The following is a 13,232-nucleotide window of genomic DNA, read 5'->3' as shown; positions in this document are numbered from 1 at the left end:
TTAAAATTAGATAAATGGGCTTTTATAATAAAAGGCCCAATAATTGGATCCGAATTAGTAAAATTGACCCGACAAAGGGTTTAGGTGAAAAAATTCGATAGTTTCCTCCTCCGTCGTCTCTCTCTCTCTCTCTCTCAGCCCTAGCGCCAAAGCCAAAATCCGGCCATGACGAAGAAGAGGAACAGGAAGAAGAACATGGAAGAAGACGCTTCCGTGGACAATTCCGAATCTAAAAGCTTCTTCCAAGCTCCTCCTCAAGGTAGTATATATATCTAGATTCTAAGCCGAACAAGTTTGGGGGATTCATGTGTTTACTTTTCCTTTTATTGGTTAGCCATGGACACTACGGAGACTGGAGATTCGAGACTAGCTGCTCGTGCTCGTACCTTGTAAGCGTTTAACAATCTCAAAACTCTTGTACTCTTCGCTTTGGAGTCCGGCTTTAAGTCTTTTCTCGTTTCCCCCAGTTGATTTGTAGTTTGGTTAGTTATGGTACTCTCACAGGAAGACTTGTGTAACTATACTGTAGTTGGATTTTATGTTATACAAAAATACCTCTAATTGTGTTTCTCTTGGTCTCATGTTTCCAAATACCAACTTCCATTGTAAATTGCTTTGTTCTTGTCCTGGACCTGGAGTCATGTATTGTAGTAGGTTGTCTACTGTTCATATTACTTGTAATGGTTTACAAGCTGAGGTTTCCACATTAGCTCTAACACTTTGGAAGACAATTATACAAGCTGTTTGAGTGAGAGAATCTCTGACAAAATTTTCTCTTGTAAACTCGTTTCATCATTTGGTTACGTTAATGTACTAAGGCATGGAATGCTTATAAATTTGGTATTTTTAGAACATATATGTATGCAATTTAGCTACAATTTGACTCGTTTTTTTTGTTTTTAATTGAAGTTTACTCTGTGCTTTTCTTTAATCCTGATGACATTTCCGGTTTTCGTTTTAGGACAAGCACAAGGAAAGGAAAACCGATGAAAAGAACCAAGAAGGCAGGGAAAATGAATGCCGTGGCTATAGGTAGACATATAGCGTCCTCGTTTCTTTGTCTTCTTAAGATTCTCACTCTGCGTTGAGATTCAGGTGTTTACTTACTCTTTGATTGTTTCTTCGTTGATTTCGTTAGCCATGGATACTACGGAGACCGGAGACTCGAATCTAGCTCCGAAACTAGCTCCCCTTTCTAGTAACCTGTAAGCCTTTTTGAAACTCTGCCGGCTTTAACATCGTTAATTTTGACTTGGATCTAAAATATCTTTTATTAGGCCCATTTCGATTTGTAGTTTTGTCCAGTTATGGACTTATGGTACTCTCGGAAAGATTTGTGACCTAGTTGGATTGATATTATATTAGTCTTAGGTCGCTATGTAGTTTGCCATTGTTGTATTACTCTCTTCTGATCCTTTGAGGTTGGACCTGGAGTCATGTAGTTTGCTATTGTTGTATTACTCTAATGGTTACAACAAGCTTAAGTTTCTCCACATTAGTTCTAAATCTAGAAGATAACATAGGAGACTAAATGCAAGAATCTTGGATAAGTTTTGATTGTGTACTAGTTTATCGTTTTGTTACGGTCCTCAACTGTAATGTTACTAAGGCATGAAAAGATTAGATTTGGTCCTCCTTACGCTTTGCTTTCCTTTAATCCAGATGACATTTCTTGTTTTCTTTTAGGACAAGCAAGAAGAAAGGAATACCGATGAAGAGAACGAAGAATGTAAGGAAGATGAAAGCCCAGGCTAAAGCTATAGCGTTGAGCGAGAAGTATGAAGAGAAAGCTACAAAGGACCAAACCAAAACTCTCAGAACTCTTTCGGCCAAGAAATTGTACGAGTGATTTTGGTGGAAAAAGCTACAAAGAAGGGGAAAAAGATAGAAATTTTTGATAGTTCATTTGTCTATTTTGGTCTTGCTAACGTTGATGTTTTCTTTCAAAAAGAGCTTTTGCAATTTTGTAACCTTGGCGACTTATAAAAATTACGTAGTATGTTTACGGATTAATCAATTATGTTATTTTACCAATACTTGTTTTCTTAACAAAGTCCAGTCTTCATAGAACACATCTCAACTCTCAAGTCTTGGCGTTTAAATTGTAGGAACAAAGAAAAACATGCGTACACGGGAGACTACTACTTTAAACATTTAACAATCATTTAAAATACAAAAGATTAAAGAGTGATAACAATTGTCATAGACATATAAATATACATATGGATGTGTATTTCTATATTACTTCTATATCCAACAACGAGCTCTTTGCACAAGTTTGTTGCCTACGCTATAACTTCCCGGTCGCATTGTCAGTCTGCATCTGTTACTTCTGCTTCTATGTCTACAATCGCTGTTGAGAAACCCTTTCCTACACAATCAATCAAACACTTCATCTCACCATTGGATTCACAAGAGATATTATGGGTAAGTAAGAACAAACCTTTCTTAGTTGCAGACGAAAACCCATTTAAGTCTTGTCCAAACGCAGTAGTTTGGTTGGAGAATTTCACTGGTTCCTTAACAAACTTATCATCTACCACTGCAAGTTCCAAGTAAAAAAAGACACAATGCTAATGCTTCAGAAAACAGACGTCCGTTGATAAATCGAAAAGTGGAGGATCCATCGTTTTACCCGAGAATGGCTGAGTGCAGAAAGGACAAAGCTGTACTTCATCATCCATCGCAGACCTGCAGCATGTTTGAAGATACAATCAACAAGATTTGAGGAAACAACAAAAAAAAAAAACTGAGGGATTGATTCTTGTTATAGCCTTACTTGAATATCTGAAACTCGTTTCCACAATTCGGACACTGCAACAAGATGAAAAATCGCAAGATAGCTAAGTAGAACAGAATCTTGAAAGATTTACTCAAACACAAGTGGTAGCTAAACTAAATTTAACTCAAGATTAGCGCATCCATGAGTTACATAATTAAGATTTTCTACGAATTCTTGAAATGATGTCTTAAAAAGCCAAAGAGACAAGAAAGAGTTACATTGCTCTGGACAATATCTCGCTGTGCCCACCACAGAAAAGCTCCCAACCCCAAAATTGGAACAATCACAACAACCAGCTGCAAATTGTAAGAATTTTCAGTTACCAAAAGGCTAAGACAGCACAATTAGACAAATCATAGACATTAAAAAGTTAAAAGACTTTAGAGAGTAATACCCAAACAGAGACAATAGCGTCCAGAATCCAACCAAGCTGACCAGTCATAGAGAGATATGTCAACCCGATAGCCAAAGCAAGGTTCCCAAGTATCCTCCCGTTTCCGTTGTTATCTCCACCATTAAACCCTAAACCCTTGTTACACCTAACCTTGATCTCCCGTCTTTGCCGGTTAAGAGCTTTCTCACTAGCTAAAAATCCAATCTTCTCCAGACCCCGTCTCTGTCTATGCTCAATCAAGGAAACTCTCAATCCAAACTTGTTCTGAAGCAGAGAAGGAACAAAGCTCCGTCCTTTGGACTGGAGTTTAGTACTGGGTTCCTTGTTGAAACCATCGTGTATGGAGATGTTGGTACACATGATAATCTGTGGAATCGAAGCCATCATCTGAATTTGTTACCTAACACAACAACAAACTCGAGTTGAAAAAGCGTCGACCTCAACGAGAAAAGAAATGGTGATACACGATGGCAATGATATGTTATAGAGTTATATATAATTATAACTGATCAAATAACATCGCGGGGATAGCTCAGTTGGGAGAGCGTCAGACTGAAGATCTGAAGGTCGCGTGTTCGATCCACGCTCACCGCAATAGTTTTTTCCCTTCTAATTTACGTCACTTCCTTAAAACGGCGTCGTCTATTCGTTTAACCCATTAAATCACTTCCTTAAAGCGGCGTCGTTTCGTTTTTAATTACCCCCATTACAGTTACTTGAAACGAACTTTTGACCTTTGACTTTTGAGAGATGCATGTTTGATTCGAAAAGTTTGAGCTCTTAAAAACTTTACGAGCTCTAAGAACTCCGATTTAAGGGACTATGGTTCAAGTTGCATTAGAGCAAAGCCAATGGGAGGTTCATATTTTGAGGATCTTAGATACATGAAATAATTGTGTATTGTTTTAAAATTTTCTCCTCCAATGGTATGTACTAATTTTGGGTCTTTATTTTTTAAAATATTGTTTTTTAAAATTTAAAAATTTTAAATAGAATAAAAGTAATAGAAATGTTTTAACATTTAAGATTTTATAAAAATAGGATAATGACATATTTTTGGGGGACAAGGATCATGAATGACACAATATTTCTCCAAATACATAAGATATTGCGAAACATTACATGTTTTAACATTTGGTCTATGTCTAATGTTTTAATAGATCATATTTTTGGCCCCGTGAGAAACATCCACAAGTAAATTTATTGCGAAAGTTGTTTGACCCAATAACATAAATCTTTTTCAAATGTATTTAATTGAGTAATGAAAAAACTCAACCAATATTCATGGTGTTCCTCACACTGCAACTTCAGTTTTGAACAAGCCGTAACAATTGAAATTGTTGTAGCTCACTAGTTAATGCCAGTTAGAATCGACCAGTGCACATAAACACGGAAGCAGTCCAACATATGACCAGACTACAGTTGGCAACGTAGTCCGCAAAACACACAAATAAGTTCGACTAAACCTTAACTCTTTTGAATCATGAGAGAAGACAATAGAGAAAGTAGTAAAATGAAGTTCATAAGCAACAAAATTCTGAAGTCTGAGATTATAAGAGTTGCAAAAGTAAGAGACAAAAACTGATAACAAGGTTTTACGTTTGGCGTAACATTCTGGAATCAACATTGCTAGTAAAAAAAGTAGCCACTAGGCAGAAAACACAAAGTGAGAGAGAGATGGCTAGGCTCTTCAGCGTTTGCTACCACCACCTCCCAACTTAGGACCCTTTCCTGCAGCTGCAGCTTTGGGGAAATTTGCCTTGACCTTCTGTTGCTTAGAAGCAAATTCAACCTTCTTAGCCTTCTTTTCATCTTTGGTCTTCTTGATTCTTTCCTTGATCTCACTGTTAAAATCATAACAATTCATTTTAAAAAGTCAGATACTTTCCTCAAATTTAACAATTCTGATGATACGAGTTGAATGATTCGAGTCTTGAGAGAGGAAAGAAAACTAACCGAAGAGCAGCTTCTCTGGCAGCATCACGAACTTCTGGCTTCTCAGCTCTCTTCTTCTGAATCACCTCCAAGGTAGCACCAACAATGGACCTAGAGTGTGGCTTCTTGGTGGCACGTCTTCTTCTCTTCACAGCCTCTTGAGCTGCATCCTATAAAATGAAACAAAAATCAATTAAATCTCTTGAACCTAATCAACAAAAACATACAGAAACTTGAAACTCTATAATGTACCATCACTACCTTCTTGTGTTGTTTTCTGTACATGGCAGTCCATGAAAGCTTAGAAGGCTTCAACTTATTGTGGAAGTACCTCTTGCACTTTGAGTTAAGAAATAAGAAAACCTGATGGAACCATGAAAAACAAAAAAAATCAACACCATTATAAGACTAAAGACCAAAAACATCAAATCTCATAAGCTCAAGGGATTCATAAAAAAAGAGTTTAGCTAACCTGAGAATCAGATCGGATAAATCTAATTCCCCTTCCTGGGTAAAATTTTCTGCCCACTGAAACGACAAAGCTCCGTCCTGTATATTCCGAAGATAATACACCAAATGAGACATTGATTACAACAAGCAAATGATCTTTGCTAGTGAAATATCTAAGTCTACATGATTAGAAATGAATCATCTTGTACCAAACAGAGAAACTTACCTTGTGATTCCAATTAATTCAATCTACTCGACCCCAAATTCAAATCGCTTCCATCTCTAACCCTCGGACTCGATTCTGTCTATCGCGATTGGCCTCCGCCGAGACAATCGGCTTCGCTACTCATCTCCAGATCCTTCAATTCCAAACCCTTCCTCTGATTCAAGATCCTTCAATTCCAAATTCCTTTGTCGGTTCGGGAATTCGATCGCGAGAGAAAAAGAGAGAGAGAGGAAAGCCGAAATAAAATCTCTGCTTCCCAATTTTTTTTTCCTTTTGTATTATTCTATCGTCCAACACAAACACGACACGTATCGTCCATCTTTCGGTGAGTGTCAAAAAAATTAAAAAATAAAAATAATAGAAAGATGAGGAAAGAGAGAGACATTGTGTCTCTGCCCACACTTCTATAGATCCTCTAAAATCTCTCTCTCACTAATTGTCATAAGTTGATTGGTTAATTTTTGAAAAACAAACAAAATTTAAATTAAATAGTATTATTATATCTAAAATATTTTTGGAGAACCTATTTTCACAGGATGACTGTGTGTGCTCTAAGGGGCTCTTTTAAGTTTTTTTTTTACTTCTGATTTATTTTTTTGATTCAAAACCCTTAAAACTCTTCTAAGAGCTTACGGATGGAGAAAGTCTTATATTTTGATGTGATTTGAGGGAGAAACCCGACTGAATTTTTTATACATGTGTTAAGATTGAGTGTGATAATATATTTTCACTTTCGCTTTGAGAACGCATAAGTTACCAAAAGTCGCTTATATATACATCCAAAATTTGGTTAACATATATAGTGTTCGTCGTGGTTTCTAATTAGTCTAAGAATAACATTGTCGTTAAGTTCGATTTCGGCTTTAGATAAGACACTGAATCACGGATATCTTATATTGTATATCAATTCTCCTCTCTAAATTAAACTGCATGCCTAAGAATCTATTAAGTTAGAAATTTGAGCAATGTTAACTGAATATGAAATTTCATTATATTATTAGTATATGGGGAGATGGGAGAATAAAATTTAGTTCCGAGAGATGTGGATCAGCATCACAATGGCTTGTGTCAGGTCTACTAATAAATCATACAAGTTTTTAATAAGACAACTAGAGCTTATATATTTCAGAAAAGTAAAAGCTTAATATATTTAATTTATATACGTTAACATACATGCATTTACACATATATTCAGCCGTAGAGCTAGGCACTAGATAAGTGTATCTTGATACAAATTATTCTAAACGATGCACACATCCACTAGTTGAGCAATATTGTATTTGTACGAAACTCATGGAGAAACAACCATAACAAATAAAAACCTTACTTCACAATAACTGCAAGAGTTGTACGTAGCCCTCTTCCGAAGGAAAATATTTTACTTTTAACGACCATACAAAATTCACAATCGAGAACTCATCCCCAATACAAATTTTCTATATCTTCTTTCTCTTTCGATATAGTCATATAGATGTTATATTTCGGCCAACAGAAAAATCGAGGATGGAGGTTCCAAAACCCTCGTTGCTAATGATAATTTTCGTGGTAGCTTTATGTTTCTTGCATGTCAAGGCTTGGCATGGTCAGACATACTGTGGTGGCAATGCGGCTCCCCGATGTCAGCTCCAATACATCGACTGCCCTGAAGAGTGCCCGACCACCATGAACCCCAACTCTCAGAACAAAATTTGCTGGGTAGACTGCTTTAAACCCCTTTGCATGGCAGAGTGTCGCGGTAATTAGATCTTTTTTTTTTTTTTTTTCTTTTTTTGTATAGAGACCAATGCAGTTTAAAATTGCAAATTAAGCTTTTTGAAAATATTTTTACGATTTGGATATGATATTTTGTAGCGGTGAAACCCAACTGTGAATCCTCTGGAGCGATCTGCCTAGATCCAAGGTTCATAGGTGGTGATGGAATTGTGTTCTACTTCCATGGAAGGAGCAATGAGCATTTTAGCCTTGTCTCAGACCCTGACGTTCAGATCAATGCTAGGTTTACTGGTCATAGACCCGCTGGCCGTACTAGAGATTTCACATGGATCCAAGCACTCGGCTTCCTCTTCAACTCCCACAAATTCTCCCTCGAGACCACCAAAGTCGCCACTTGGGACAGCAACCTCGATCACCTCAAGTTCTTTATCGATGGTCAAGATTTGGTTATCCCTCAAGAAACTCTATCCACATGGTAATATATAGAAACTCAAATTTTGTCTTTTAGGTTGCCATTGTATAAAACTGCATATTTCTCTCTTTAGTTTTGATTTATATGTACACAAATCAATCTTTTACTCTTAATTCTTGACCCATGCATATTCTCAGGTACTCATCCGAAAAAGACATCAAGATTGAAAGGTTGACACAAAAGAACAGTGTGATCGTGACGATTAAAGACAAAGCTGAGATCATGGTCAACGTGGTTCCTGTGACCAAAGAAGACGATAGAATCCACAACTACAAATTACCTGTAGATGACTGTTTTGCCCATCTCGAGGTCCAGTTCAAGTTCATTAATCTGTCCCCAAAAGTTGATGGAATCTTGGGACGCACTTACAGGCCTGATTTCAAGAATCCGGCTAAACCAGGAGTCGCAATGCCAGTGGTGGGAGGTGAGGATAGCTTCAGGACATCATCTCTGCTCTCTCATGATTGCAAAACTTGTTTGTTCTCTGAAAATCCGGTCGTTGCGAGTGGCTTCCTCAAGCCAAAAAGTACACACACATTGCTAGATTGCAGCCGTGGCGCGTCTTCCGGTTATGGAATCGTCTGCAGGAAGTAGTTACCATCCAAACTCCATTTGCTAATTAAGAATTAGTTAGATAATAAAAGTATATGTTATGTTTTGTGTAAGTTAACTTTATATGATTGCCAAAATAAAACAGAGTAATAAGCTAATTAAGAAGCAAATTCTAAAGAAAATAAATGTAACTCTGTGATGTACATGGACCAGATTATTATTGCTGAAAAATATTGGAAACCTTTATATTATTGGTATGCTTCATCCGTTGTGTTCCCCATATACAACGTAATCATTTGCAGCCAGTCAGCCACATTGTACTTTAATTGTAACACACTAACTTAAAAACTCAGCTTAATTAGGATATGAAGAGGGTTAATTACTCATCATAACCTAAGATCCGGCTAATAAATATATAATGTTATTGATGTTTAAAGATTTCCAAAAGTCAAATTAACAAGATGCAGTGCTCATATACAGTTAGGACCGAGAGGTGTGGATCTCGCTCGTGTGAATGTAACTTCTGAATTCGTTTTTATTTATTTTCGAAGTTTCATATTTTTGTATTCATGTACATTTCAACTTTCGAACTGTTAATATATACAACTTGTTTCAAAGAACGTTGAGTGCATGTGTGGGTGATATCAAAATTAGGCACACAAACCCGGCAACTCCCATCTTGCAACTTGCACTAAAATAATTTGTTTAAAATAAAATCACAGAGTGGCCACTATAAATTCACAAATCAACACTTTTCTTCTTATATTGATGAATAGTAATCAAGGGATAGAAAACCTAGAAAATGAAGATCTCACAATCCTCTTCGCTAATGCTGTTTTTTCTTGCGGTCATGTTAAGTTTCTTGCGAGCAAAGTCACAAGGAGTTTACTGCAGCAATCCTTATGAACGTTGCTGCCAAAAGTACATAATGTGTCCGGAAGAATGTCCCACCACCGGTGCCGCTAACTCCATGAATAGAGTCTGTTACGTAGACTGTAGTAAACCCCTCTGCAAATCCGAGTGCCGCAGTAAGCAAAAATGCTTAAAACTTTTTTGTATTAATTAAGTTTTTGTTTGATCTAAACTCAAATTAAGTATTCATTTTTTTCTTTTAACATGGTTGGCTTAGAGTTGGGTCCAAACTGCTATAGACCTGGATCGGCATGTCACGACCCGAGGTTCATAGGTGGTGACGGGATTGTGTTCTACTTCCATGGAAAGAGCAATGAACATTTTAGCCTTGTCTCGGACTCTGACTTTCAGATCAATGTTCACTGGCCACAGACCCGCTGGACGCTCTAGAGACTTCACTTGGATCCAAACTCTTGGCTTCCTCTTCAACTCTCATAAGTTTTCCCTTGAGGCCACCAAAGTGGCCACTTGGGACAGCAGCATCGACCATCTCAGATTCTCTTTCAACGGCCAAGATTTAGTTATCCCTGATGAAATTCTTTCCACGTGGTAATAGCCAAATATCATATTTACTAGTTGAAGTCTTTCTGGAGTCTTTTTACTAGTTGAGAATTTGTATCTTGAAACATACACCAACAACATGTGCTTTTGACTAGGTACTCGCCAGAAAAAGACATCAAGATTGAGAGAGCGACAAAGATGAACAGCGTGACGGTGACAATCAAAGACAAAGCAGAGATCATGATTAACGTTGTTCCCGTGACTAAAGAAGACGATAGGATCCACAGCTACAAAGTACCTTTGGATAACTGTTTTGCGCATCTCGAAGTCCAGTTCAGATTTTTCAACTTATCACCAAAAGTCGATGGAATCTTGGGACGCACTTATAGGCCCGATTTCCAAAACCCGGCTAAGCCTGGAGTCGCAATGCCAGTTGTTGGCGGCGAGGATAACTTTAGGACATCTTCTTTGCTCTCTCATGACTGCAAGAGTTGCATTTATACCGGTTTAAATGGCTCGATCAAATGGGAGACTGAATACACACTGTTGGATTGCACTCGTGGGGCGTCTTCGGGATACGGAATCATATGCAGGAAGTAGTGATGTTCTATCCTAACTTCATTTGGATAATAATAAAAAGCAAGCAAATGTGTATGTGTAGTTTCTAAATTTATATGGTCATGAATCATGAAGAATAACCATTTATTCATTTTTCTCCGTTGAGAAATATTAATCTAACGTCTTGTGAGAAAACATTACACACTTTTGCAGCCTATCAAAAAAGTTGGGTCAAACTAGTAGTCTCCACTCTCCAGCCTTTCCTTTAGTGGAGATCCTAAGCCTCACCGAATCGGTGAAAGCCTATATCAATCCCTATTTTATTTACATCAATTGCCAGCACTCTACCCACATACCCAAGGATTTTTTTTTAACCTTTTTACCTTTTTAACCCATCTGAATCAATGAATCACACCAATCACAGTAATTAGTAATTACATCTCTCTCACTGCCTAAACCCGAATGTTTGACCCGAAACACCAAACCCGCTCGAGCTGTACCCGAAACTCTGAGTCAACCCGCCAGAGTTATCCACGTGCGAGTTCCTCAAACCACTCTCCGCCTCTCCCTCCGCCGCTCTAAACGAGTCGTAACCACCGTAACTCGGTAATCCGTTGGTCGGAGCTAGCTCCGGGATTGGGTTAAGACCTGCCAAGCTAGCCCAATCGAAGTTCCCGTTAAGAATCGTCCTGAGCGAATTCATCCGAGGCAAATTAAAAGACTGGTCTTTTATCTCCGGGAACGAATCAAGAACGTCGTCAAGCTGAGACGACGAAGACGAAGACGACCCGTTAGTGCTATGCTCTTCACGACAAGCTTGAACCGGAGTAGCAGCAGAAGCAGCTTGTCTCTGAGATCCAGATGTTTTCTTGTAAATACGACACAACACCCAATCATCCAACTGTAAAGAAAAAGAAAAAACAAAATTAGCGATTTGGTTTCGGTTTTGATCTAATCGGAATTGATAAAGTTATCATCTTTTTAATGTGTTATACCTTAGAGCTGCCATGGCTACGAGAATGCTCGATTAAGCGATACTCGTGCATAATCCAGTTTGTTTTCGTGCCTTTAGGAGCTTTTCCGGCGTAAAAAACCAGAGCTTTTTTTATCCCGACACGGCGACCATCCGACGTGATAATCTTGTCGGTACCCGTCGCTTTCCAATAACCCGACCCGGCTACTCTATTGGGTCTTGACCCGTTCGGATATTTCCGATCTCTCGGGCTGAAAAAATACCATTCCTTTTCTCCAAACAAGGCTTTACCTGGAAAACATTTTACAATAGTAACCCCTTTAGTTTTAATAAATTTCCGATTCGAACCCAGAATTAAGATCTTTTGCAAAACACCTCCCAAGAAGGCAAGAAGTGTAAAAAACATTGTTTTGATTGCTTACTTGGCAAATCCCAAGGATCGAACTTGTAGAGATCGATGTCTCCGATGACCTGGAGAGAGAAATGATACCCTGCAACTTTCCGACAAAGATACTGAACAAGAAGCTCTTCATCTGTCGGATAAAATCTAAAACCCGGAGGCAAACTCAATTGGGCTAACGGATCTTTCTCTCTAACTCCCATTTTCTTCTTTTGCTCTTTCTAATTCGATTCAACAGCAAACAAAGAATTAAACAAGATTTTCAAGTTTTGAACTCTAAAAACTCAAAAGAAATTTTATGTCGATCTTTTTGGACAAGATGGTGAGTAGTTGGTTTATATAGGCTATGGAAAAGGGCAAAGGTTCTACAAGGGATAAGTACGGTCGTCCTTGTCTTACTGTTCTTTAATATCTAATTACGATTTTTCTTTGTGGACCCTTTTAACCATTTAGCTACTGCCACGTACACGAACTGACCGACCTTATCAATGTGTTGTACAATTACTTTTCCAAGCGATATAAATGTGCCAAAACTGCAAATACACACAACTGAAATTTTTCTCTATGTGTAAATATTTTTTTGGTTATTATGATTTATGAGTAGTATGTGAAAATACCTCTACTAAAGTGATTGGAGTAAGTTGTGAAAATTACTAGTGAAGTACTAGTTTATTTTCTCTTATTTTCATCAATGTCATTGGAAGTTTGTAAATAAGGCAGTGAAAATATCCTAATTATAGTAAGTTCTTGCCACTGAGAAAATCACCCAAGACAAAGATTCGACTGTATATAATTGGTGCCGGTTCGGGTGTATGAACCGTCAGGAAAAGCCAAAGTAAGTTTATCGACACGTGTCAAGCCAGTTGTCCTTTCTTCTAGAATTCTGAAAAGCCTAATAACGATGTGTTGTTTTATCAAAATGCTCCAAATAATTAGCCTAGTTCGATATTTTTTTTTGTCCTGAAGCACCCAACTATGTGACAATGGATTGGAGTCCGATAAAGAAAAGAAGACGCACTAACTATTGTGACAGATCAAAGGAAAAAAACTATTCATCGAGTTTTTTTTTTAAAAGGGCACTAATAGTAAGTAATAAGACGTTTTTATGAACAAAATCCCTATATTTAGTAATAGTCAGACACGCGTGGAAGGCAATTTCACGTTCGTGTGAAAATGTACACGTGTTGGGAGAGTTAGGCAAGACTTCAATAAAAGAATCAAAAGGGACAAAAAAGAGGAAGGAAAAAATAAGAATAAAAGAGCAGAAAATATTGAACAAGTGTACAAACTACAAAGTTCTAACTAAATATATTGAAAAGATACGTTAACATGAGACACGTGTATAGAAAGCTAATAAATATTAA

General features: G+C 37.6%; 4 protein-coding genes, 1 non-coding gene and 2 pseudogenes across 7 annotated transcripts; 4 read left to right on the top strand and 3 right to left on the bottom strand.

Moving 5' to 3' along the window:
* Nucleotides 1-33: 33 nt before the first annotated feature.
* LOC104722189 (uncharacterized) lies at nt 34-2,034 on the top strand. The gene is made up of 5 exons (XM_010440322.3): nt 34-259; nt 335-389; nt 962-1,032; nt 1,139-1,205; nt 1,687-2,034. Exons 1-5 carry the CDS (start codon nt 166-168, stop codon nt 1,847-1,849), a joined length of 450 nt encoding a protein of 149 aa, XP_010438624.1. The 5' UTR covers nt 34-165; the 3' UTR covers nt 1,850-2,034.
* Nucleotides 2,035-2,127: 93 nt separating this feature from the next.
* On the bottom strand, nt 2,128-3,642 carry LOC104722188 (uncharacterized). The gene is made up of 6 exons (XM_010440321.3): nt 3,177-3,642; nt 3,001-3,078; nt 2,780-2,814; nt 2,636-2,691; nt 2,444-2,542; nt 2,128-2,371 (listed from the first exon to the last, which is right to left on the bottom strand). The coding sequence occupies exons 1-6, from the start codon at nt 3,561-3,563 to the stop codon at nt 2,313-2,315; spliced, it is 714 nt and encodes a 237-aa protein (XP_010438623.1). The 5' UTR covers nt 3,564-3,642; the 3' UTR covers nt 2,128-2,312.
* A 55-nt stretch (nt 3,643-3,697) lies between these two features.
* Nucleotides 3,698-3,770, top strand: TRNAF-GAA (transfer RNA phenylalanine (anticodon GAA)). Its single transcript has one exon. It is a non-coding gene; the product is annotated as a tRNA-Phe (tRNA).
* A 912-nt stretch (nt 3,771-4,682) lies between these two features.
* LOC104727717 (large ribosomal subunit protein eL24y-like) lies at nt 4,683-7,254 on the bottom strand (annotated as a pseudogene). The gene is made up of 5 exons (XR_015571313.1): nt 7,217-7,254; nt 5,584-5,660; nt 5,373-5,474; nt 5,133-5,281; nt 4,683-5,020 (listed from the first exon to the last, which is right to left on the bottom strand). The product of XR_015571313.1 is annotated as a large ribosomal subunit protein eL24y-like (transcript).
* LOC104722187 (uncharacterized) lies at nt 7,145-8,775 on the top strand. Its single transcript, XM_010440320.2, has 3 exons — nt 7,145-7,522; nt 7,639-7,975; nt 8,110-8,775. Exons 1-3 carry the CDS (start codon nt 7,291-7,293, stop codon nt 8,564-8,566), a joined length of 1,026 nt encoding a protein of 341 aa, XP_010438622.1. The 5' UTR covers nt 7,145-7,290; the 3' UTR covers nt 8,567-8,775.
* Nucleotides 8,776-9,299: 524 nt separating this feature from the next.
* LOC104722185 (uncharacterized) lies at nt 9,300-10,692 on the top strand (annotated as a pseudogene). The gene is made up of 3 exons (XR_015572062.1): nt 9,300-9,552; nt 9,654-9,985; nt 10,093-10,692. The product of XR_015572062.1 is annotated as an uncharacterized LOC104722185 (transcript).
* LOC104722186 (NAC domain-containing protein 72) lies at nt 10,626-12,250 on the bottom strand. The gene is made up of 3 exons (XM_010440318.3): nt 11,891-12,250; nt 11,491-11,759; nt 10,626-11,396 (listed from the first exon to the last, which is right to left on the bottom strand). Exons 1-3 carry the CDS (start codon nt 12,069-12,071, stop codon nt 10,941-10,943), a joined length of 906 nt encoding a protein of 301 aa, XP_010438620.1. The 5' UTR covers nt 12,072-12,250; the 3' UTR covers nt 10,626-10,940.
* Nucleotides 12,251-13,232: the final 982 nt, after the last annotated feature.

Source organism: Camelina sativa, chromosome 11, assembly GCF_030686135.1.
Source record: "Camelina sativa cultivar CO46 ecotype springtype chromosome 11, ASM3068613v1".
In the NCBI taxonomy this organism is placed as follows: Eukaryota; Viridiplantae; Streptophyta; class Magnoliopsida; order Brassicales; family Brassicaceae; genus Camelina; species Camelina sativa.
Note: the sequence above shows the minus strand (reverse complement) of the source record. Positions and strands in the feature narration are given on the sequence as shown.